The following is a 23,462-nucleotide window of genomic DNA, read 5'->3' on the forward strand; positions in this document are numbered from 1 at the left end:
GTATAAAATGTGCATTCATTTTTTTCATCTGCCTTTTATTTAGATTCATTTTCTCCCTTTTTTCAAGCTTTATCTTTGTATTTTATGTTTGACTCTTCCTATTTTCCCCAGGTGAAAATACTACAGAAAAAGAGTAGTTCATAATTCTACTTGAGTTTGTCTCTCAAATAAGGTGTCACTAAATTTTTTATATTGTTTGCCTTGGGAGAATATGTGGGACAATATTTCTTCAGTTTTATGCATTAAAATAGTAAGTGTAGCACATAAAGACAATGGGTTATAGGAACTCTGTTGCTGCCTTATAATTATACTTCACTTGTAACATTTTATCTCTGGAGACTGCTTCCCTCCCAGATAATAAGCATGAGCCTCCATTAGGCTAGCATTTTTGAGAGACACTTATCAAATCTCCTCACTTAATTATGAGAAAATCATTGAACCAAATTTTTCTAGTTACCCACTATCTAAGAAAACAACATGTGAATAAAATGATAAAAGGCAGACTAGAAGACATGTAGTATTAGGCACAACTTTGTTTTTTCATTTCCAAACTGAAAAAGAAAACTAAAATGAGTTGAAAAACAGAGGTTTTCCAAATAAATTGAAGACAACCATGACTTTTTACATGATTGACATTATTACAGTTGACAGAAAATTTAAAGAATTAGAAAGTTATAATAAAGTCAGTAATATAAAATACAAATCATCATACCCTTGTTGGTTGCTTTAGAATGAATCAGCTTCACAAAGGGGTTCAATATCAATACCAAATTTGTAAAGGAACCAGTGCAATGAATTGAGAAAATTAACCGCAAGGAATGTAAAACTCAGTAAAATCAGCACTTACTTTCCCCAAAATGCTTTCGTTCAGAATAAAGTGCATTTCTGAGATGTCAACTATACCCTCAAAATCCCAAAAGAATGCATTATAAAAATAGTTTGCATTTTCTTTAGGTTTAGAGCATTACCGTTATTTACACTAGCTTTGAATGGGCAACTAGACTGAAAAAGTGAGCTGCTACGGCATGAAAAACACATGTCTGCCAATTCCTTCCAGACACTGAAAAAATCACCACGGATTAGAAAAGCAAATACTTTGTTGCTTCCAGGTGTTCTTTGAGGTATGGCAGTTTATTATACAGAAAACTTTACCTATAAAGCTAAAGCAGTTAGGGATGAAAGTGATAAAAATGCACCAAAGTTCGCATTATGGGATTCTTAAAGATCTCTTTAAAAGCAGCTCTAAATATGGCTTGAGTAGGGAGCTCTGGAAATCTCAAAAGCAATAATATAGGATAGTGCTACTTTCAGAGAACAGGTGAGGCCACTAAGGAAACACACCTGAGGGGAGAGATTATCAAACAAAGACTTTCCTCATACATGTGTGCCTGTAGGAAGTACTTTTGTTCCTGCACTGTTATGTCAGGTTTAGGAGTCAGAAAGTGAGTTGGGAAGTTTTTTCTCCTTCTGCATTATCTGGAAGAGTTTGTAGGAGAGGAATCATTTGCTCTTGAATATTCACTATCCTGAGTGGGAAAGCTATCTGAAACTAAGGGAAGATGTTGGAGTATGAATTTATTTCATTTAGTGTGATAAAATAATTCGAGTCAACTCTAGTAAGTTGTACATTTCTAGAAATTTTTCCAATTCATCTAATAATTTCAAGTTTATTGATATGAACTTATTCAACATATCCTCTTTTACTGTCTTAATGTCTAAAGTATCAGCAGCAATGTTCCCTTTTCCATTCCTGATATTATTTCTGCCTTCTATCAATCAGATTCGATTTCTTTACTTTTTAAAAATGATATTTCTATCTATTTTTATATTCCTCACCAAATATTTTTTCTGTCATTAATTTCTGCTCTTTATTACGTCCTTCCTTTTATTTCTTTTGAGTTTATTTTAGATGTCCTTTTAAAAGTTAACTTACAGAGATGGTTACTGAGCTCCATCCAATTTTCAGGTATTCTTGGCTAAGTGCACAAGTTTTTCCATGTAATATTTTCATTAGGAGGTAGCTCACAGTATCTTCTAATTTCTATTATGATTTTTTCTTTGATGAATGGAAATTTAGAAATGTTTTATTTCCAAATATATAGGAGGTTATCTAGTTGTCTTTTACAAAAATTATTTCTACCAACAATTAAACTGTTTTCAGAGAACATAATTTAAATATATTCAATCCTTTGAAATTTGTTGGAATTACCCAACTGGCCCAGGAACTTCTGTAAATGTTTCAAAAGTGTTTGAATACAATAGACACACTGCAGTTGTTAGATGCAGGGTTTTCATATGTCAATTAGCAGTTTATTATTATAGATTATTGAAGATTTATTTTCTCTTGCAGCTATATCAGTTTTGCTTTATAAAGGTTGAGACTGCTATGTTTATTTTTGCCTTTGTTCTTAAAAAATTATTGTTGAATATAAGTTCCAGTTTGACAGTTATTTTTTCCAAGCCAGTGGAAGGTAAATGTCCACTGTCTTTTGTGTTTTGTGGTTGCTATTGAGAAATCAGCTGTCAATCTTCTCCTCCTAAAAAGTTGATTTATTTGGCTACTTTTAAGATTTTAGTGGTATCTTAATATAGTTTTAAAATTATTAAAAGCCGGTATAGAATTGAGTGGTATAAACATTGAAAGATAAGTAGAAATAGTGGAATAAAAACACTTAAGGAAAACGGAAAGAGTCAAATTAACATATATCAGGGCCTATGCTTGCTATTTATAAATTACATCATTAAATTTGGAAACTGAACAAGAAAAGGCATCATTATGGTGACATGAGAGAGAAAACACGGAAGATAACTGAGGTTCACAAAACCTGTACCCTCGTCTCTCACACTGAGGCCACTACTCTATTTCTAGAAATTCTCAAAAAAAAAAAAAAAAAAAAAAAAAAGGTGATAATATTTACCACAATTTACAAGCACAATATCCAAGAGAGCTGGCAGACCTCAATGTGCTTTTTTGGGGGGGGGGGGGGTGGGGGAGGCTGGAGTGCAGTCGCGTGATCTCCGCTCACTGCAAGCTCTGCCTCCCGGGTTCACGCCATTCTTCCGCCTCAGCCTCCCGAGTAGCTGGCACTACAGGTGCCCGCCACCATGCCCGGCTAATTTTGTTTTTGTATTTTTAGTAGAGTCGGGGTTTCACCGTGTTAGCCAGGATGGTCTTTATCTCCTGACCTCATGATCTGCCCACCTCGGCCTCCCAAAGTGCTGGAATTAGGCGTGAGCCACCGCGCCAATGTATTTCTTTAATAAGGAAAATGCTGTACTTACTTTGTGAAAGAAATTTGCTCTCCCAATTGCTCCAATTTTCCCAGTGTAGTTCATGAAAGATATGTTTGATTCAGTAGCTGCATAAAGTTCACACACCTTTATATTTCCAAATCTGTCTAAAAATTCTCTCCATACATCACTCCGCATACCGTTTCCAATTGCCAAACGCACCTTATGATCCCTTTCTCCTTCTCTCTGTTAGAGGAAAATGTTTTACTTGTAATTAATTCCAGTTTCCAGTTGTTTCTTTCATTATTATTATTTAAATGAAAAATGTCACAGAAGTAAACTGCATTGTGCAATAATAGAAGGGAAGCTAAAATATGTGTATAAGTCTATTGCAGAACTGTGTCCAAATTCTAATGAAAGTAACACTGGCCAAGAATAATACAGTTTGTGTTTTTCCATATCTGGGAACAGCTCATTCTAAATTGCAGATCACTAAAGGCTTTTTTTGAGTAAATGTCAGGTAAGGAAGAAAGCATTTTTCAGGAAGAAAAAAAGCATTACTTTGATAATATTATGAAACATACTTAAGTTTGGATGTCCAGGCTTAGCAGTAATTAGCTATATAATTCTGAACAAGATATTAACTCCTAACTCTGATTCTCAGTTTATTCATCTATTTTAAGAAAGGTAATAATAACTGTCTTCCTTATATACTGTAGTGTATAGTTAATACACAGTGAATAACATAGAGTAAACAATAATTTGAGGCCATAGAATCAAAGTAATATTTGACTTGTAAATATTATGGCAACTGTATGTGACTATTATTTTAGAATATTCTCACATTTTTACTTTTTGTTCATATTTTAGAATTAAAGGAAGATACAGGATTCTATTTTGTTCTATATTCAATATGTTTTAACTAACATGAACTTTTACACTCACCTAAAATTAGAGTAAGAATATATTATCAGTGTAGTCACAATAAATCCATTATTTGCTCTGATTACCTCCATCATCACCAAAAAATGCAAAATAACAAGATGTAATAATAAATCAGCAACAACAATAAAATAGAGAAATTGGCTTCTTTGCTACCTATAATTTAAAATGATCAATGGATCACATTATTCATTTCAGTTTCTTCTCTAAACACCATTTAAATGGTTTTAAAGGGAATATTTTAATCTATGAATTTTCAAGAATAAACAGAAGTGAGTTGAGAGGTAATTTTGGAAACTGAAAAGTGAAGAGACAAAAGGACATGTGTTTGAGCAGAATGGATAAGGCTGAAATCTAAGCCTGCAGCTTAGCACCCAACAAAGGCTCCTGAAAGTGTCAAGCAAGCATCAAAAAGAATGAGGAAAGCAGAAAGCCTAGTAGGAAATTTGTTTAAGAAGCAGTTGTATAACTAAATATCTAAATACAGACAAAGCGTCTGGGAGTCTGCCCTTGCTACACATTGGCCAAAGACTGGAAATTTGTCTCTGGAGATGTCTAACCAGACACCAGTTTGGGCTGAGGAACTCACTGTGAAAATTAATTTTATAAAATAGAGTCCTTCACATCATGCCCAACTAAAATGGATTCGGAGGCCATGGAGAAAGGCACCGAGGTCATGCATGCCTGTTCCAGAAACTGTTTTTGTAATTGAAAAGCAAAAGCACAAAGACCTACTGTAACTCTAAGTCTTACCTGGTAATTGTTGACACTCATCAATCAGAACTCGCCAGCTCCAATAAGACACTGCCAGTACCAGTGAAACTTCCTTCAAAACAGCTTATATAACTTTGCTTGTTTTCCCAATTAAACCCCAGCCGTTCCTTTTGTTCCTCAGACACACCTAGAGGCTACGCTGTTCTATGTGTTCCAAATTGCAATCTTTCGTTTCCAGATAATCTCTTTGCTTAGAGATGCATCTCTATGAAATTTTTATTTCAAGTTAACATTATAGAAAACAGAAGGGTTAAATGAAAGTCTACATACTAAAAGATGAGATCACTAAACTCTTCTCCTGCTCTGGTATCAGAATTCTGACACCCCAAATCATATACCAGAGCAGGAAACTATTCAGTTACTATCAAGGAAACTGGTCAGTCCAAGAGAAAAGATACTGACTTCTGGAAGTATCTCAACAAAATGGTTGGATCCTCACTTAATCACCCTAGAACCTGAGCCTTTTGTTGACAAATCCCAGCTATGTGCCATCAGGTATTTAGTGCCTCACACAAAGTACATGTCAAAAATACCTACAAGTGGAGCCCTATAGAATAATAAAATGAATGGAGAAGAGGTAATTCTGAAGAGATTTTAACTGAGAATTTTCCAAAAGTGATAGAAAGACGTGAAGCCATGAAAAAAAAAAAAAAAAAAAAAACACAACTAAAACCTCAGACAGATTAAATACCAGGGAAATACAGTTAGACATTTTTTGGCAAAATTGCTAAGAAGAAAAAGTATATAAAAATTAGAGAAACAAAGAGGGAGAATTTTAAAAGCAGGCAGAAAGAAATAGAAACATCGTTTCCAAAGGGGCAACATGAATATTTAAGGCTGACATTTCAACAATGACCATAAGCCTGGAAGACAATATGATAATATTTTAAAGCTAGTACAAGAAAATAATTGTCAACCTAGGATTCTATATTCAGCTAAAGAATTATTCAAAACTAAAGGAAAAACATGTTTTCAGACAAATAAAAATGGAATATTTTGTTTTTAGTACAATGGTACAGATGGAACACTAAAGGCAGTTCTTAGCACCAAAGAAAACAATATTATATAGGAGCAAAGAAACAAAAACCAGGAAGGAATGAAGAGGACCAGAAAAGAGAAGTGTTACAAAGTTCTTGCATTGTACAGAAGTGGAAAATATGCTATTTGAAGATAGAATGTAGTAAGTTAAAAATTAATCTTGTATCCTTCTAGGTAATTACTCAAAGACAAATACTTCAATAAATAAAACAAATATAAAAGGATGTATAATTAAAGAGATAATCAAAGAAAACCAATAATAAAAATATTATTTCACAAGAAGATTAAGGGGGAAAGGGAACAAATAACAGATGAGACAACAAGAAAAAATAGGAAGATAGAAGCTATAAAAGCAAATATATCATAAGTACATCAAATGTAAATGGACTAAATATGCAATCATGGAAAAAAACTTTTAGAATGCATAAAAATATAAAATTCAACTATATACTGATTATGAAAATTACATCTTAAATCTTACATGAGCCCAAAATTGAAGGTAGTTGGATGGAAAAACGTAAGCCATACAAGAGGAAGTTAGTATGACTATACTAATATCTGACAAAGTAGACCTTAAGTAAAGAAACACTCCTGGAGATAAAGAGGGATAATTAATAATAATAAAAGGGTCAATTCACTGTATGGATAGCAACCTTAAATTTCTATTTACCTAAGAATGTAGTCAACTATATAAAGCAAAAATTGACAGAGCTAAAATAGACTGAGATATTTTTAACTTATCTCTCTAATGATAGAATAAGCAGGAAAAAAATCATAAGAATATGGAAGTTTAAAGAAAACTAACCAACTTGACCTAATGTATGTATAAAGAACAGTATAACAAGTCACTGAAGAATGCACATTTTTTTCAAGTACCCATGAAACATTTATCAAAAATAGATCAATCATTTGTTGAGTTTTACAGCAAGTGTCAGCCAAATTCAAAGCATTAGGCTTCATTCAAACTATGTTCTCTGACCACAATAAAATTAAACCATAGATCAATTACAAAAAGAAAACTAGAAAATCTCCAAATGTTTGCATAATAATAATACAAGTTTAAACAACCCATGTGTAAAAGAAAAAAATTACAATGGAAATTAAAAAAATATTCTGAACTGTATAAGAAAAATAAGACAGAATAAAAATTATGCTATGCAGCAAAAGCAATACATTAAAAATACATATTTTTATATTTTAAAAAGTATATATGTATAAATAATAGTTTGATATATATCTTATATAATATACTTATATATACTTATATATAAGTATATATACTTATATAATGTATGTGCATATATTTGTATCGAACTATAATATATGTATGTATATGTATATTTATGTAACTGTATATAGCTATATCTATATACATATCTTTTCAAGGGTATTTGTGTGGCAAACAGGCTTGGAAGCTAGAGATGGTTTTTGGGTCACAGAGAAAATTTATTTACCTTCCATGATAGTAAAGTCTCCCTCCTCTTCTGGTAGAAAATTTGTTTACATACAAGAAGATTTACTTGCATATCTTTATTAACTCTTTCTCAGATATAAAGAAAGGACAGGTTTATCAGCAGCCCCTTAAATGACTGGGAAGCTCCTAAGGGCAGTGTTCTCAGCTGAGGCACAGACCTATGCCACAGATGTAGCATCCACCTAGGCCCACCTCTGCATTCCCCATAGGATGTGTGGGGAGAGGGAACTGTTGTGAACTTGAGATGTGAACAGAAGGTTATCATGCTTTCTGTGCTGTATAAATCCATCTGAGTTCATTCTTTCCTTACTAACCAGTTTTATGGAAATATGGTGAGCCAATCAAGAAGCTATGGTGTTGTTTATGGACTGCTTGAATGATTGACAGTGTTGAGCAGGTACTTCTCAAAGAATATCTCCAAGCATCCAGTAAGTATATGAGAATATGCTTAACATCATTCATCATCAGAGGCTACAAATCAAAACACCATGAAGTAGCAACAAACATTTACAAACATTGTGATTTCTTCTTTAGCACTATAAATTTTCCAACAGGTGTTGGCAAGGGCATGGAACAACTGGCACTCTCATAGACCATGGGCAGGAGTGCCTATTACTGCTGCCACTTTGATTAGCAATATCTTCTAATGCTGAAATATGCATACAATACAACCTATCCATTCCACTCCTAATTACCAATAGAAATATGTACATACATCTGCCAAAAGACACATATAAGAATGTTCCTAGCATCATTAATCATATTAAGTCTCAATTGAAAGCAATCCAAATCCATCAATAGTAAAATAGATATTTTTTAAATGTTGTGTTATAGTAACGTAATGGAATAGTCTTCTATTAGTTTTCTATTGCTGCCCTACAAATTTTCACAAACTTGGACCCTTCAAACAATGCCAAGTTACTATCTCACAATGTCTGTAGGTCAGAAGTCCACATCAACTTCACTGGATTGTGTGATTCAGGACTCACAAAACTGAAATGAAAGTGTTGACTGGCTAGGGTCTTATTAGGAGACTCTCGGAAGTATCTGCTTCCAAGCTCAGGTAGGTTCTTGACAGAATCAAGTTCCTGGAGGGTGTAGGACTAAGGCTCTCTTTTCTTTGCTGGCTATCAGCTGGGGGCTGCCCTTAGATCATAGAGGCCTCTCTCCAGTTCTTCCACATAGGCTTCTACATATAAGAACAACAAATGACACATTGAGTACCCGTCATCTTCCAAATCTCCAGCTTCCCCTATGCTGAGTCTCCCTTGCTTGCAGCCAGAGAAAATCATCTGCTTTAAATTAGTCTCATGTGATTATATTGTATCCACCGGGATAATCTTCCTGTTTTAAGTTCTGTAACTGTAATCACATCTGCAAAATCCCTTTTGCCAATGTTTCTACTGCACACATATTCACACATTCCAGGAATTAGGGTATGAACATATTTGAAGGGGCCATTTTTTTTTTTTTTTTTGCCTGCCATAACTAAAGCGATGAGAAAAAATGAACTACTGCTATACCTTAAAACAAAGATTAATCTCATTGACATAGTGCTGAATCAAAGAAGCAAGGTCAAAAGGACACATATATATAATTTCATTTAGATTCTGTTTTTGAGGAACAAGCAAAACTAATTTATACTGGGAGAAATCAGAATGTTGTTCACATTTGGGAGGACAGTGACTCAGTGATTCAGCACATCAGGAGGGACGCCTTTAAAAAATACAATTTATTAAAAACACACAATATGTTATTAAATCTTACTAAGAAATGTTAGCTCCAGGCACAGTGGCTCATGTCCGTAATCCCAGTATATTGGGAGGCTGAGGCAGGTGGATTGCCTGAGCTCAGGAGTTAAGAGACCAGCCTGGGCAACAAGGTGAAACCCCATTTCTACTAAAAAATACAAAAAATTAGCCTGGCATGGTGGCGTGCACCTGTAGTCCCAGCTACTCAGGAGGCTGGGGCAGGAGAATGCTTGAACCCAGGAGGCAGAGGTTGCAGTGAGCCGAGATCGTGCCACTGCGCTCCAGGCTGGGCGACAGAGTGACACACATACACACAAAGAAATGTTAGCTATGATGGGGAGTTTGAGATGGATTTGTGATAGACATTAGAAAGCTAAATTTAAAATATAAAAATGAGACAACTATTATTTATAAGGAATAAAAGGAAAAAAGTTGTAATGAAATAAATACAGTATGTCTCAGCTATGAATAAAATTTATATATTGTCGCTTCTTTACAATAATTTAAAAACTGGTCATAAAAATATTTTTAAACTATCATAATTTTATTGGTGTCACAGACAAAGAACAAATATATGTGTGTGGATAGTGAGTATGTGAGGAGGAAGCCAGGTAGATGACAGTTAAAATGGAAAAATCAAAAAATAGTAGAATACATACTTTACTGAGAAATATGGAGATAAATAATAACTAAAAATGTCCTAGAAGAATTAAAGATGCTTACTTCTAGAGAGCAAGTACTGATAATGCAGAGATATTTCTTACTCTACGAGTACTATTTCATTTTTATAACTGTGTAAAAGCACTGTTTTGATTTTTAAAAATTCAATTGAGGCTGGGCACGGTGGCTCATGCCTCAGCACTTTGGCAGGCTGAGGTGGGTGGATCACCTGAGGTCAGGAGTTCGAGACCAGCTTGGCCAATATGGAGAAATCCTGCCTCCACCAAGAATACAAAAATTAGTTGGGCATGGCGGTGGGTACCCATAGTCCCAGCTACTCAGGAGGCTGAGTCAGGAGAATTGCTTGAACCCGGGAGGAGGAAGTTGCAGTGACCCAAGATTGCACCACTGCACTCCAACCTGGGTGACAGAGTGACTCCATCTCAAAAAAAAAAAAAAAAAAAGAAAAAAGAAAATAATAAGATAGCCAAAACTGTGGAATTATGTGAAACAACACCCTCACCTGTTGATTTCCTTGGACCTACACAAATGAGGTTTAAGGTAATTATTCTGCAAATGGAGAAAAGACTCCATCTGCAGTTCCTTTCGAGACAGAGGGTTCTTTTCTCCCAGTAAATACAACCCACAGCAGTTCTGTTCTGGTTCCCGCCTCCTATGGGCATGGCAGATTTTGCCTGCCTGGCATGGAACTGGCTCTTGGATTTTCCACTGCCATTTTCCCACATCAAACAGCAGCATTGCAAATCTGAGGATTTATTTTGCTTGAACAGAGAACAATCTTTTATATAGTATAAAAGCTTGGAAGCTTTTCAGGTATGAGATGAGTTTTAGCAAGTATCATTATTGATAAAATGCGTTGGCATTCTCTGAAATCCAATATGAAGGTGGTTTATAAACAAAATTCCACAGGCTTTAACTTGTGTGGGCTATAGCCATTAAGCTTGCTAAATAAAAACAATCATCCTAAGAAATTCAGTTGATACAGAGAATCAAATTTTCAAAACTAGGATCAAGACTTTTGTCCCAAAATATCAAATTCATTTCTCTAATATCCAAGATCTCTTTTAAAAATTTTGTCTTTCCTTTAAAGAAAACCCAGAAGATCATGCTTTGAAAGGTATGAGGAAAGATCAATTGATCTATTGTTTAGTGTTATGTGGGAAAAGAAAATGTGTATTTCTTTTGATGTTGAAATACACATACATCAGAGAACATTTAGAGAATACAGAAAAATAAAAAATGAAATAATATGTAATCTCACTATATGAATATTATGTTACATATCTATATATACATTAAAAGTTATAATCACCATAATATGGCCATATATTATAATTTATTAATAAATTCTGGACATTATTCTAAATTATTATCATTCAAATATATGATGTTCCACGCTCATGATTATCATATAATTATACCACAATTTACCTCTTCATCATCTGTTTCTGAATTGCTACATTGTTCTTAAATGTTCATCATTATAGACAGTAGAGTGAATATTTTATATTTTATCTATAAATTTTTGCATCTCATAAGGACAGATCCCTGGAAGAAGCCAATAGTTGTAAATATTTTTATGGCTTTGTTACCAAATTGTTGGCTAACAAGGACATTCCTATTTATATCTTATTGAGGAGAGGGAGATGGATACCTCTTCAATGAAGAATTCTTAAAAATATGACATTTCATTTAATTTAAAATTACAATTTGATAAGAAAATATTTTGTATTTAATTTCTTTTTCTTTGTTTTTAACCAAGTTGAATGCTTGTCATTTAATAGTATATTAAGAAGATTGACACTTTTTAAAATAATTACAAGCATTTATTTCTTTTAATTTGATTTTTATTTTTAACATTATATTCTTTTTTTGTTTTGTTTTGTTTCCATTTTTAAGACTGAGTCTCGCTCTGCCGCATAGGCTGGAGTGCAGTGGCATGATCTCGGCTCACTGCAACCTCCGCCTCCCGGGTTTAAGCAATTCTCTGCTCCAGCCTCCCAACTAGCTGGGATTACAGGCACATGCCACCACGCCTGGCTAATTTTTGTACTTTTGTATTTTTAGTAGAGACGGGGTTTTACCATCTTGGCCAGGCTGGTCCTGAACTCCTGACCTTGTGATCCACCCGCCTCAGTCTCCCAAAGTGCTGGGATTATAGGCGGACTGTGCCCAGCTATATTCAATGTTTTTAATAATTAAATGGATCATTCTCTGTTCTTATTAATATTGCTACTAAATATGTGATTTAAATTTTTCTTTCCCATTATATAAGCAAAAAATTCTATATATTATTTTCTTCTTATCTTCTTTACATTTACCTATTACATTCATCTAGAATTAACTTTATGACAAGGATGTAACATTTTTTACTCTATATAATGATGGTCAATTCAGATTTCATGAAAGTTTAATTTTAAATCTATTCAACTGCACTTTAAATAAGATTTACAAATAAAAGGTCTTCAATTAATAAAAGTCTAAAATTTTACAAACATCTTTACGCTGACTCAGTAAGCACACATACACAAAATACTTTAAAACAATTCTCTAAAATCTTGTTTTAAATGGTAGTTAAGAATCTAAACATAACACAAAATAGTAAAACATAAATGACATAATTTACATAAAATATGTGATACAATTAGTGTTGCTATTATCGAGGTATTTCTTGAAAGTTACTAGTAACATGTTTTAGGTTTTTGTTTTCTTGATTCAAATTATGAGCATGGAATTATATGTAAATGAAAATAATATGATTCCTTTATTTATAATAATAATGAAAATTATATGAAACCCTGTAGAAAGCCCAAAAGTTATCTATATTTTTGGCGCACACACACACACACACACATACACTCATGCACATATACATAAATGAAAGGTGGGAGAGAAAAAAAGCTTTAAAAAACGAGTGTGCACAGGAGTGAAAATTTTACCTATATGGAATACATAATAAGATATCATAAAGTCTAAATTGGGTCTTGGCAAACTACAGCCTGCAGGGGCCAAATCTGAGCCACATTCTGTTTTTGCAAATAATATTTTATTAAAACACAACCAGACATATTTATGGTTCATCTATGGCTGCTTTTGAGATACATAGGTGGAATTAAATAGTTGTGAGAAAGACAGTATAACCCATGAAGTCTAAAATATTTACTCACTTGGTTGGTGCTTTACAGAAAAAGCTTGCTGAACCTTTTCCTAAATGATAAAAAGTCCAAATAGCAAAAACTTCTTAGTATTAAAACAAGTTAAGCACCATCTGGTTAATTGGCCAATACATTGGTGCTACAAATATTGGTTCATAAAGTTTCCTTGTCCAGATTCCCATGTGTTTTCCATTTATGTTTCCTTCTCAGGAAAGGGCTTTATCCCATTAGAAATAACTGGGAGTTAATATATGTAGTGGGGAAAATAGCCTAGTCAAAGCATTCAAAAGCATGACTTCCTATACACATTGGGCATATTGGTAGGTGGACAAAATATTGGTCAGGTGAGCCTTTTAAAAAAAACCAACTGTTTATGTTGTGAAACTCTATTGGTGAACCCTGGAAGAAGACTGGAAGCCAGGGGAGGGCATCAAGGAGAGACTGATGATGGAACAATAACCTGCCCCCACCTGGCATGATGGATGGAAAGTTAGTGGGGTCAGGGATAGCACCTGAAGTAGTTCAGGCAAAAGACGATGAGGGTGATGATGATGAGAACCTAGGTTGTAGTCAAGGAAATAGAACAGCAGGCTCAGCAGAATGACAACCATTGGAGAAGAAAAATCATCAAGATCAGCAAAGAGAGTCTTAAAAAGTGACCTCGGACTATCTAAACATAGAGATGAGGGCCTGATGGTTGTTAATTATATCTGGTTTTATATTGATCAGTTTTGAGATACTGTGAAATCAGTGGTACATCACCTAAAATACAACCAAATCTTGATAATATCCATCTGTAATTTTTCAAACTCCTCTTCTCAGTCCATAAATCCCCTTACGGCTTCTTTAGAATAAATCTCTATTCCTTTTTATTCTTCTTGAGATATGAGATTGCTACCTAAATATCACTGAATATCTAAGCTATATTGGGATAGGAATGAGAGGGCATGTATAAATATAATGAGTACAATTAAATAAATGAATACACAAAAACACACACACACACACAAGTGAAAGATGTGAAGTGACAGAGAGAGAGCATGAAAGACTGATGAAAAGCAGGAAAGAGAGTGAAAGTGAAAGAGAGAGAGACTTAGAGAGAAAGAAAGCAAGAGAGACTCACAGAGCAAGAGAAAAAGATGAGAGGCAGAGCCAGACAGAGTCAGAGCTAGGGAGCAAGGGGAGAAAGGGCAGACGAGAGCGAGAATATAAATGAACAAAACAGAAAAAAAGACAGAGTCAAATCGACATTATAGAAACCTAAACACAGTATGACACACACAAAGACAGAGGGACTCACACTGTGAGAGGAACACAGAGAGATACTCATACACATTCATGTAGCGATCCAAATATGAACCTGAATGAGACAATCCCTCAAGATAAGTCCTGAGTGGCTAACTGGGCCTAAACATAAAATAGAACCAATCAGCTGTTTTTTGACTAGAGGTCACACACGTTCTCTGAGTTCTCAGAAAGCTCACATACATCTGCTTAACTTTGAGTCTGAGGTGTTTTGTTTTGTTTTGTTTTGTTTTGAGACAGGATCTCACTGTGTCACCCAGGCTGGAGTACAGTGGGGCAATCTCAGCTCACTGCAGCCTCAACGTCTCATGCTCAAGCAATCCTCCCACCTCACCTTCCCAAGTAACTAAGACTACAGGCATGCACCACCACACCTAGCTAATTTTTTACTTTTGTAGAGATGAGGTCCCACTATGTTGCATAGGCTGGTCTTGAACCCCTGGGCTCAAGCAATCCTCCTGCCTCAGCCTCCCAAGTAACTGGGACTACAGGCATGTGCCACCATACCTACCTAATTTTTTAACTTTGTAGAGACAGGGTCTCACTATATGGCCCAGGCTGGTCTTGAACTCCTGGGCTCAAGTGATCCTCCCACCTTAAACTCCCAAAGTGCTGGGATTATAGGCATGAGCTACTGCACTGGCCTACTGTTAAGGCTTTCATAGCTAACTCTTATTGCTCATTTTTCCTGAACCAACCAATAAGCTGTGGCTTGAATTGATCAGTCAGAACTCAGCTACATCAACCAATCAAAACTCAGCAAGTTTGAGTATTTCATTTGCATAAATGAACATGATTGGAAACCTGAGCAGAACTGTTGCTATAAAAACTCAACCTTCCCTTTGTTCTCTGGAATGTACCTAAGTTTCATAACAAAGGCTGTATCTTCCAGTCTGCAAACTGTTCACTGGAATAAAGTCACTTTCTTTCAAATTCCTTTTCACATAACTTTTATTTTAAAACTTAGACAAATTCACAGAGACAGAGAGAAACTCACATTCTAAGAGAGAAAAATGCAGAGACAGAGATGTATGCACACAGATTCTCTCTTGCTCTCTCTCTCTCTCGTACACACACACACACACACAGATCAAAAAAGAAAGACACAAACTAGACATACAGAGGCAAATACAAAGAAAGACATAGTGAGAGGCAAACACGCCAAAGCACACAAATAAGACTTGCGTACACATAGAAATAAAGGCACTGAGACCCACGGGTACTCAAAAACCAAAGTAGAGAAAGAGCAAGAAAGAGGACAAATTCAGAGAATGCAGGACAGGAGCAAAACCCATGTGGGCTGCTAGGTCAGGGGAAACAAAGAGAAAACATGCTTGAGTCCCCATATCAAAGTATTGTATTGTCTCATGTTAATCATCACAATAACCCTATAAAATAAGAAGCATTTTTCTCATTTTGCATAGGGAGAAATGAAGTTCAGATCCAAGGTCACATAAGATACAGACATAATTTGAACTCATTAAAATGTAAGCTCTATAAAGGCAGGGATTGTTGTCTGCTCTGTCCTCTGCTGTACCCCATTACTTACAGCGTGGCCTGCAATAGGACCTGCTACATAAGAAGTGTTCACAACATATTTATGGAAGAAAGGAAGGAAGGAAGGAAGGAAGGAAGGAAGGAAGGAAGGAAGGAAGGAAGGAAGGAAGGAAGGAAGGAAGGAAGGAAAGGAGGAACGAAGGAACGAGGGAACGAAGGTACGAGGGAAGGAACAAGAGAGGGAAGGAACAAGATGGGGAAGGATGGAGGGAGTGGTGAGGAAACCAGCTTTAAAAAGCCTCAAAAGCCCATTCTCTATTTACCCATCCTGTTCCCATGGCTTCAGTAATAGGAAGTCATCAAAACATGAGTTTCTAATTCAGTGGTTTTGTTCTTTACTCAATGAAGCTGAAAAAGTATTGGAATATTTCAATTTTATTTGTCAGATGCTTATATGTTTGCATACACACATTGAGTAAGCCACATTCAAACATGTAGAAAATGCTCATTTCATCTTCAACTACTTGAAATTCCTTTTAAAATTTAAAAGAGAACTTGCTTAGTGGCCCAGAGCTTTTAATACAGACATCCCAAGGTCTTGGATTTCAATAGATATATCCCTCTAGCGTTCAGGACCATTCATCAAATTGATGTGATGATACCAATAAAGGAGTCATATTGACTTGAACCAAAACTCTGGTTTCTTCAAAAGGTTCTTTGAGAGATGTCTTCCCAGCAGTGTCTGCTGAGCTGCTGCACAGTGAGTTGAACTGTAGGTACCTCCTACAAGGTCAAGAATTTATTTATTCATTTCCCGAAATACTCAGGCCTCTAACAATGCTCTCCTAAAAACAAAGCCCCTTTCTTCTAAAACATGTGGTTATTCCTACTCAGAGAATCTCTAACATACTCAGGCTGAATAACCTCTTTATATGCCTAAGAAAAGTGAACCTCTCAAGCTCTGTTTAAATACAGGTAATTTTATATCAACTTTAATTTTTTCATGAAACAAAAGAATGTTTGTTGATAGGTGAAGAGACAGGAAGGAAACGAATTCATAGTGAAAACGAAGAAGCAAATCATTTCTGCCTTCAGCCTTAAATAACTAACCATTTAATGCATAAAAGCATGGTCTAACTCCTAAAAGATCATCTAAAATATAAACATATGTTAGGGATTATAAGACTTATTTTTCCTAAAACCTACTCACAATTATACACATACATGTGTCACACCAACACACCTTATGTAATAATAAGAAAGACAATACATTCCAACAGTTTGCTTTCTTCACAGACACTCCAATATTATACACTGAAACAATATGGACACCAAATCAAATGGCTATTGCAGAGTCAATAAGAAGTAACACTAAATGTGAACAGGATGTCAGAGAACTGGGGCAGAAAACAGACTTAAAAGAGATCAGACTCTCTTTTACTGAAGCAGGAAAGGAGTGGTGAGGGGAAAGAGTATGGACTTCTTTTAAGAAAGGATTTGGTATCATTTAAAATGAGTGGCCTACAAGGTCAAGACAGCACAGGTTCCAGCTGCCCCTGAAAGTCTTTTCAATGTTGCCTTTAACTCAAGCCTGAGTTTGGGTAGGCCATGGTTTCAGAGATGACAGCCATCAGTTTAACAAAGATTTTAAGTCACAAAAGATAGTTTGAAAAGACTTCTGTGATTTCAAGTCTTACAGCACAAAGTGGGCTTATTTCAAACTCCTCATTTTCCAGACATAATAGTACAGGGATAGGAACTGCCACTTACAGACTACTTTGAATAGCTGCTTTCTATCCTGCAGCACATGGGAGAACAGTGGAGGGAAAGCAAATGCCCCAGACCCAGAACATTCAAAGGCACCTTGTAGAGAAAGACCAGCTCCAAGAGTCTGCACGACTTGGCTCTAACTTGAATAACTGTGTTAACTGACCTAAGAAAAGGATTTGTAGATGTGAAGGGAGGCTGATTTTTCCTAGAAACTCAGAAAAACTGTCACCTGAGCTACAAATACCAGTGCTCATTAATGAAAAGTTCTGAAAAGTGCAGGGGCCCATTAGCAAGGTAATTTCCGCAGTGACCTGAATGCATCAGAGTCCCAACTCCCTGCCTGCAATGATGGAAACTTTGATTTATCCAAATTCCCTTGTTGGACTTTGTCTCCTCCAGAAACACCAACGTTCTGTAGAACTTAGCTTTCCTTGCAGGTCTGAGACTAGGGAAAGATTATGTTGGTCATGAGCACACAAGTATCCCAGCAACTGGAGTTGTTCTATTTGCTACTCTCTTTTGTTTAAATGTTAACAAATGTTGAGGATCTACTATGTGTCAGGCACCATTCTAGGCACTAAGGATATAATAATACATAATAGAACTTATGTAATAGTGGAGGGAAGAAGATTAAGAGAGAATAAAGAGATTATATATAAAATATGTAATGGAATTATAAGCTCTAGGAAGAAAAATAAAGCAGTGAAAGAAGCCACTTTCAAGAATAAGACAGACCTCATAATGCAGTGTCCATCTGCATTCTTCAGGCATGACTGCTCACAGCTTTCACACCACATCACTATCCTTTCATCTTCAGCAAGATGATAAGAATGCCCAGTGCTCCTTCTTTGGGCACCAGCGGTATGTGCAGATCAACATATGCAGGCCTAAAGTCCAGGAACTTTCACCCTAGTGATGTTCCTTTATCACATAGAAGTTGAGCCAGTCTTTTCCCCTGCTCTCCAGCCATTTTTGGACATGCCTGGAACTCTTCGCTTCTCTCCTCAGAAGGGTCTGTCAGTAATTAACCTTTTTGTATTCTCTTGATGCATGTATAACATCAGTCTACCCAAACTTTGGGTAGGGAGCCCATCAAGTTGGTAGGGTGACCACAACAGACATTTGTGGAGCTTGAGGTCAGAGAAGCCCACTCTAGGAGGTATTTGATGGGTTAGGGAGTGACCTATACAATATCTAGGGGAGGAACAGTCCAAGGGAGGAGAGTCCCGGTGTAGTGAAGGAAAGGCAAGGAGGCAGATAGGCTGGAGTAAACAAGGAATAAACTATGTGGGGAGCTGGGGGGTCAGGGAGATCATGGCAGAAGGAAACAGATCCCATAGAGCCATGCAGGCGATGCTGAAGAGATCTGGGTTTTCTTCCAAGTAAAACCATCAGAGGGATTTGAGTAGTAATTTCACATTTACCAATTTATATTTTAACAGAATCATTCCAACTGCTATGGCAAGAATAGAATTTAGGGGTCAAGAGCGGAGTTAAGAAGAGGCTATTGCAAAAGTTTCTAGAGGAAGGAAGCACTTACATCTAAATAACAGTGTAATTTGTAAGGTGAGGTTTGATTATGGATATAGCTAAAGGTAGAATCTGAAAGATTTGCTCATGGATTGGATAGGACGTATGAGAGAAAGAGAAAGCTTCAAGGAAGATTCCTAATTTTTTTGTTTTGTTGTGTTTTGTTTTTTGGTTTTTGTTTAGGTTTGGTTTGGTTTTTGATTGATCACCTGGAAGAATGGAGTTGCCATTAACTAAGACAGTCAAGATGGAGACAAAGATTACATTTTGATGGAGCGGGGGTGTAAAAAGTTGGACTTTGGCTATTTTTGAGGTAAGATGTCAGATTTCTCAGTGGACACGTCAGGTAGGAATCTAGAAATCAAGGGAGAAGACAGGATTGGAGATACCAATTTGAGAGTTAAGTTGTAGATGGTATTTGCAACCAGGAGTCTATCCATGGAGTGACAATAGAGTGAAAAGAATAAAGGTTTGAGAGTGAGTCTGGGGCATGCAAACATTTAGTCAAGAAGATCAAGGAAGGTCCAGCAATGAGGAGACTTTGAAGTCATAAACTGGCATTCTTGAGCCTGGTTTACATGAGTCCAACCTAAAGACATGTACTGATAAATTGAGTCCTGGTCCTGGAAGGCTGAAGACTACATCTTTAGTTTTGGCATATTCACTATGATAATTAAAAAATCTTGTGAGGCTTCTTCCAGAGAGCACCCCCTATTGTAGTCAACCTGTTTCTATTGGAGTTAAATCATTAATCATCCTATCACTTCTGGATGTAATTGTTATTACATTCCTTATATAGATGAAAGAACAAGAACTAGCCCAAGATCACAAAGCTCATAAGACATGGTTGTTGGTTAGGCTTAAATTTCAGGCTCCCCAACTCCAAGGGGCAAATAAATTAATTCAATGAATCGCCTTATGTCACATGGCAAATTAATAGAAAAGTTGTAATCAAATCCTTGATCTTCTCAATTCATTGTGTTTTCCCCACACTGGGAAAAATGATGTGATCATGGAGAATTCTAGTAGGCTATCATTTGCTGAATATTCTTGTATTTCCTGACAAGCCCTCACTGCAGAGCAAAGATTAACCATTCCTGACCTTCACTTTATGTGTCCATAGCAAGAGAGTTCAGGAATAGACAATTTAAGGAATAGGCAATGTAGAAAATAGCAAATGAATACTCAAAGAAATAATCCTGGACTTAAGTTTTTAAATGTTAAATTAATATCAAATGTGGGAAAATCCTACTAACATACCACATCTACAATAAGAATACAGAATCTAAGAGGAGACATGCATAATATTTTTAGGGTTTCTGGTTTTTTTAGTCTTTTTGTGACAAGTCACCATAAAATTGTTAATATTTTATTATTAAAGTTTTATTTTAAAATAATCATGATCTATTTATATGGAATTTAAAAATCAGTATTACATAATTTTTATTAGTCAAAGACCAATTAGTTTTCAATACCTATAAAATTACTCTAATTTCATAAATACATTCTACAAAATTACTCTAATTTTGTTAATACATTCATGTAAAACATTACTATTTTTTTTTTTTTGAGACAAGGTCTTGCTCTGTCACCCAAGCTGCTGGAGGGCAGTGATGAAATCATAGCTCACTGCAGCTTCAAACTTCTGGGCGCAAATAATCCTGCCACCTCAGCCTCCCCCCTAGCATGGACTGCTACTGGCATACATCCCCACCCCTGGCTTTTTTTTTTTTTTTTTTTTTGTAGAGATGGGACTCTCACTGTGTTGTCTAAATTGATCTCAAACTTCTGGCCTCAAGCAATCCTCCTGCCTTGGTTTCCCAAAGTGCTGGGATTACAGGCATGAGCCACTGCACTCAACCTACCTTTTGTTTAAAAACCTTCCATTTGTATTTGGCTTCCTCATTTACAGTTTTTCGCATATATCTCATAACTGGATTATGAGAATCAAGGGTCAATTAGAAGAAGTAGGTATTGTTACTTATTTTATATAAAGAGAAGAATTATGGCTTAAAGAAGAGGAGTGAGCAACTGAAAGTCAAACAACAGGAGGTTGAAATTGAGCCTATGTCACTAGATTCCATAGCCAATGCACTATCAGACGGATTCCTACATAAAGCTAAATGTCTTGGGAAATTTTACAAAGAAGGGATATATGTATCCTCAATGGAATTAGCATAAATAGCATAAAGGACAGATAGAAAAAGACGTGTATATTTTACATGCACTGCTACCTATGAAATGTGAATCATTAGCTATTAAAATTAGCACTTATAAAAAGCCTTTAATATATTCACATGGTTCTAAAACACCCAAAAATATTCACAAATTCCTGTGCAATTCCACTAGCATTTAGGCTGCTAGCAGCTATTTATGTTATCCCCTTGTATTTCTACATTTACAGTTTCTAAGCAGAAAAGAGTTTCTGGCACCTTACCAACTTTTCTAAATGCTTTTGTATCTATTATGAAAACGTAAATATATCTTTGACTTATTTAAGGAAAACCGGGTTTTAAAAGACAGATTACTTTCTCAACCATATAATAATATGCTGCAAATACTTAGGGAATGAAATAATAAAAAATACATAAATATCTTTAAGTAACTAGATCTTACAGGCAAAATCGATTGTTTTGAAAGCTACAGAGAATTGTAATGAAACTATGTCAGAACATCTTGATAACAATTATAGTTTACATTAATTTTAAAATACTAGTTTTAAAAAGTTACTAAGATATGGTGGGAAAAGTTTTCCAAAAGTTAATACTTTAATAGATTACATCTTTTACAGGACACGAAAAGGAGGAAACATGATAAGACACTCATAGGAACTAAGAAAATGAAAATATGATGAAAGAGCAAATGTTTTTAATATTCCCATTTTCAATAGAGAAAAAAGAATAAATAGAATGCACTTAACCAGGCACAAGGTAAAGCCAAGATTTTAGCCTATGACTGTCTTTGGTCCCACTCAAAAAGTAACTGGCAAAACAAATGAACAAACAAGCAAGTTCAAGATACCAAGATCAAGTTAGCATCATTCGATCTCTCCTATTGGAATCTTATTCTCTGGCACTACTGAATCTTCTTCATTCCCAAATCATATCTAGATACGACAAAGAAAACTCTTGAAGGAACGATAGATTCTTTTGGAGAAAAGAAAGCAGGTTTCCTTTCAAACTGAAACACTCTCACACTGCCATAAATTGCTTCTTGTGTTACAAAATTTTCATCTTGTCAGCCTCAGAAAAACAAAACAAAATAATAATTTAAAAAAAACCTGTAAACTCTTAGGGGCTCACTGCAGGATTGTCTAAGCATTACTCATGAAAAATTTAACACAATTTGTATAGTTTAAAAATGAATAAAAAATATTTATTGAATACACTGGTACTTTAAAAGAGCTCCCGTTTTATAATGGGAGACAAGTGTAAGACATTTTGTCAAATTTCAATATTCTTTACCAAAAGTATTCAGAATCATAAAGATGTTTTCTGGCTCCCAGGGAATTTCTTAGCTTTTAAGAAAACAAAACAAGGGAGAGGGATATAATTTTTAGAAAATACATTACTAATAAGTATAGACTATGCCTTGAGAATGTCAAAATGTGGGTGTTCTACAATGACATATATAGACAAATTACATAGCCTAAATGTCAAACTACAAATAGTAGCTTGAAAAATAAGCATCATACATGCATCACACTGTAGGTCCTTGTTTTGCTAATTAGGTCCCGTTTTTTGTACTATTTGAGCTTCAGCTTCCTACATCCAATTGCCTATTTAACTTCTTCATCTGGATGTCCAATATATCAAACTTAACAGATCTAAAAAATTAATTTTAATTCTTGAATCTCAGTTTTCTTTATCTCAGAAAATAGTTCATAATTTCCCTAGATGTTTGAGCCAAAACCTGGGACTTATCCTCGATTCTGCCCATTCCTTCATTTCCTATCCTTGATCTAACAAGTCTTGTTAGTTTTCCTTCAAAATAGATCCCAAACTGGTATACTTTTTTCCCCAGTTTTTCCTTCATCTTTTTTCAACTACCCTGATAGGAATAAAATCCAAGTTTCTCCTTCAAGATTACAAAGATTCAAGCCCTACAAGATCTTGTCAATGGATTTACCGGCACACCCTCCTTCTCTTCAAACATTCAGGTGGTGTTTTCTGTGGGCCTCTTCCTTTTCAGTTTCTTCTGTCATGACTGCCACCTCCCAGCTTTTCTGTTCCTGGATCCCACTTGTCATATCAGGTCCTCAGCTCATAGATTACTATTTTTGTGAAGTCTTTTCTGACCACCCAGTCTAATTGG

The 23,462-nt window shown here is 35.4% G+C and overlaps 1 protein-coding gene across 1 annotated transcript in view; it reads right to left on the reverse strand.

Annotated features, from left to right (window-relative positions):
- The window catches only part of LOC105467217 (solute carrier family 27 member 6), a 61,825-nt gene that overhangs the window by 14,860 nt on the left and 23,503 nt on the right, over positions 1 to 23,462 (reverse strand). The window contains exon 5 of the mRNA XM_011716703.2: positions 3,283 to 3,477. Coding sequence (XP_011715005.2) covers positions 3,283 to 3,477 — 195 coding nt within the window. The remainder of the gene's footprint in view (positions 1 to 3,282; positions 3,478 to 23,462) is intronic.

This window comes from Macaca nemestrina, chromosome 6 (assembly GCF_043159975.1).
Source record: "Macaca nemestrina isolate mMacNem1 chromosome 6, mMacNem.hap1, whole genome shotgun sequence".
Classification (NCBI taxonomy): Eukaryota; Metazoa; Chordata; class Mammalia; order Primates; family Cercopithecidae; genus Macaca; species Macaca nemestrina.